The sequence below is a fragment of the Sprattus sprattus genome (genome assembly GCF_963457725.1).
Source record: "Sprattus sprattus genome assembly, chromosome: 3".
Taxonomy (NCBI): domain Eukaryota; kingdom Metazoa; phylum Chordata; class Actinopteri; order Clupeiformes; family Clupeidae; genus Sprattus; species Sprattus sprattus.
In genome coordinates this window covers 8,016,262-8,020,108 of record NC_137922.1, presented here as the reverse complement: position 1 = coordinate 8,020,108, position 3,847 = coordinate 8,016,262, and the positions used below count along the sequence as shown (strand labels likewise).

Here is a 3,847-nt window from a genome sequence, read left to right as displayed (position 1 = left end):
GCCAGGCATAGGGGGGGGGATTATGCCCAGGCGAGGGGCGGGGGGGGGGGGGATTATGCCCAGGCGAGGGGCGGGGGGGGGGGGGGGGGGGGGGGGGATGATGGTGTCGGGGTTTTCCCTTTAGGTTTTTACTGGTGTAGTGTGCAGCTAATGCTACCTGTTAAAGCTAAACCCCACACAGATTGATCAATCTATGTCTAAACGATATTGGAATGTTATTCCTAAATCTTTTAAAGTCATTTTAGTGCTTCCAACTGGTCATAGCCATATTGGCTCCACAGCAGCGGGCGCCTCAAACACCTTTCTGTCCCCCATGACGACTAGGTTTATAGTACTTCTGAAAACTGCATCATCTTCATTTAGCCTACCTGGCATATCTTAACAGCATCCCCACCCATCCTCACCCAGTTTATTTCCATACCTTTAAGTCATAAATTGAGTCATTGATTTCCGTGTTGAAAGTCTTCTACTCAGAAACGTCTGGACGTCTGTGGAGAATCAGTGTCCATCTTTGGGCTCCTATTTGTTTAGCTGCTCTTTGGTCCGCAGCGTTGACCTCTCTGAGTGACAAACGACCCTAACCCTGACCTTTAACCCTGACTTTAACCCTAACCATTCCGTCTGTAGGGATGCCGGCACCTGTGAGCCTCGCATACCCACCATGAATTGTACAAGAATTGTAACTTTTGTTTTTTTTTTTTCTTTCTTTTTCTGCTCAATTGTTAATGAAAATAAACTAATTTTAACCCCTTTTACATTTTTGTGTGAATATTTAGGATTGAATGGGTTTTCAGGCCTCTGCTGTAATAAAAAATAAATTATAAAATTTGGAACTGAGACTTTGTGTTTTTCCTTTCTTTTTAAAAGTCTTGATATCCACACTTCTGATGACTTCAACTTTGGCGGAGAAGGTTTAAAGTGTACTGTACTGATGAGGTTCAGCATTGAACTGCAGATGGAGCTGTTGGATGATTTATCCGCGTCAGAACTCTTGTGGTACAGCTTGTATGTATAGACATCCTAGTTGAGGAAATAGGTTTAATTCTCATCAATCCGAGATGTGTGCTAATAATGCATGGTAAAAATAAACCTCAAGAATGTATTTTTTCCTTTACTCCTATCAAAATGAAGCTTTACACAATGAAAGTACCCATGAAAAGTAAATTAATTTGAATATGCACATGAGCTCCACACATTGAATATGTCCATAGGCAGAAACACCATTCATATGTATGACAAATACATCGGCCCAATCTTCATGCAATCTTCCTAAGAAACTTGTAATACAAAAAAGTAACTTTTTATGTAAACTTTTATTATGTAAAGTTTTATTATGGTAGGAGTAAAGGAAAAAAATAAGCCTATTTGTATTTTGGGCATATTCGATTAGTGTATAGCTCATTTGCATATTAAAATTCATTTTCAAAGAAAAAGAAAGACCCTGGACTGAATGGAAATTTGGCGGGTTGACCTTTTGGGTTTCTATTTGAGTACCCCTGATCTAGACCGTTACAGCTCAGTTGTGTGGTGTGAATATAGTGTAAAAGTTGACTGAAGATTTATGTGAACAATAAAAGATAAGTGTTACCTGAGCCATCTGGTCCTACACGTCGATAGACTTTAAAAGCTGGTAATGGTAGGCTACATAACGAACGAAGGCTTTTCTTAGATAGACACTTGTTTCAAAATGCAACCCGCGGGCAACTCTCTTCGCAAATTTCTTTACAGAACCTGGCCTGAAGTGTACAAAATAAATGCAAACATTGTAGCTAGTGTGTACGATCCAAGGAAGTTGCATATCAAAGACAAATGTAAACAAAAATAGGTTCAAGGTAGATTTTATTTTTTCTTGATCCCCTCGCCTGTATGCTGTTGAAGCCAAGCCTGCTCGGAAACTTGCGTAATTGATGGGCGCGTGGAAGGGCTGAACTGCAACAGAAGCGATATGATGGCGCGAACACTTTCTTCCACTGGAACGTCATCTGGGTATACCAAGGCCCTGCGCTGCATCAGTGGCAGTGCCGTGACGTTTGAGTCGTCGAAAGGCATACACCCCGTGACCATGACATACAGGATCACTCCCAAACTCCAGACATCATATTTCTTGGGGTCGTATGGCACTCCTAGGAGCACCTCGGGCGGGGCATACGCTGCAGACCCGCAGTAGGTTTGGCTCAGATCGGGATAACCGGTCGCAAATCTCCCGAATCCAAAATCAGTTAGCCTCACTTGATTGTCCGCAGTAAGGAGGATGTTCTCGCATTTGAGGTCCCGGTGTACGATGCCGTGTTGGTGCAGGTAGCTCACACCGCTGACGATCTGTGAGAACATGCCCTTGGCCAGGTCAGCTGGGATGCCATTCCCCTCTTGAACTTTTTGCAGAAGGTCTGTCACGGCCGCTTCCATGACGATGTACAGCCGACCATTGCAAACTTCGATGAATTCAAAAACACGAACGATGTTCTCGTGTCTCACTGTCCGTAACAGTGCCAGCTCTCTTGGAAGAAACTTGTGGACGAAATCGTGAGGGGCTTTCTTGCGGTCAACAACTTTTATGGCCACATGGGAGTTATGTTTTTGGGAACGAGCAAGTTTAACTTTGGAGTAACTTCCCTCACCTATCGTGGCCTCCATCCTATAGCCCATATCCCTCAAAACCTTTTCCGTGTGCATTTTGATTGTTGTCATGTTATTCCAGGTAAAAAAGTGTCCGATCCATCACAAGGCTACTCCGAGGGCCGGGTGCCAAACCCGCTCCCTACCTTGAGCGTTCTTCTCCCGGTTCGAGGAACGGACACTTTCCCGGGACCACCGAGGTGATGTTTTTCACTAAATGACCTAATATGAATAGGCTTGCAATACTATTAGTGTGCTTTATGACGTCACGGCAATATGACATAGGGGATCGCCGTCTTCGGGAGTGATGTGTAATGACGCGCCCCTAAATATCAGCTTCAGAAAATAAATTGGTTTGTAAAACAGTGTGAAATGTTTACCCCAGTCACTACAAGTCTGTAATTGTTTGCTAGATGCAAGTGTCTTCTCAGTGTTAAGACAGTTTTACATTTAAAAAAAAAGTATTACTATTGTTAAAAATAAAATATTATTAGGCCTAATAACTCATTCATGGTGTATTATTCAGCTAATAAACATGTAGTAAAACATTTAAGTTAAATAACCAAAAGAAACAACTAGATAACTGAAAATAGCCTATATTTTCTTTTTACTTAGGATTACTAAATAATAAATAGGTAGGGCCTACTACACGCAGCCTACCGCACAATCATTATAACCGCCGCCTATAGTGAGCGAATGAGCAAGAATGAAGTGAAACAACCAGCCATTTGCCGTTCCAAGAAAAGTGTGTTATCTTGACTGATTACGTTTCTGGCAACAATAGACTAACGTTTGTTGTATATCTTATTCTTAGTGAAAAAGTGTATACTTTTAGCATGTGGCGGCTGTTATAGGCTACACAGATAGGCTGTGAATAACTTCTGTCTTCTCACCACCACCACCACCACCACCATAGAAGAGCTTGGGCTGATGGACCAACCTCATTAAATGTTCAACTGTAACGAGACTGGGTTTAACATAGAGCAGAGCAGAGCAGGTGCAAAGTAGGCTACCGGAAGCCCTGTGCTCCCCTCATGTGGGACAAGGGGACCGCCTGTCAGTATACTGGCCTGCTTCAACGTGGCTGGGGAGGATGTTGCTCCCTTCATCCTCTACAACAAACATTTCCTCAGCGGCCCCTAAAACTCAAGGAAGACCACCGGATGCCCTGTGATGTCCTGTCTCCAAAACCACTGGTTTGGGTAATAGCCTACATGACGTTAATGTAGCC

The 3,847-nt window shown here is 43.1% G+C and overlaps 1 protein-coding gene across 1 annotated transcript; it reads right to left on the bottom strand.

Moving 5' to 3' along the window:
* Positions 1 to 1,839: 1,839 nt before the first annotated feature.
* Positions 1,840 to 2,673, bottom strand: tssk6 (testis-specific serine kinase 6; the record flags this gene model as incomplete). Its single annotated transcript, XM_080834427.1, has 1 exon — positions 1,840 to 2,673. The coding sequence occupies one exon, from the start codon at positions 2,671 to 2,673 to the stop codon at positions 1,840 to 1,842; it is 834 nt and encodes a 277-aa protein (XP_080690553.1).
* Positions 2,674 to 3,847: the final 1,174 nt, after the last annotated feature.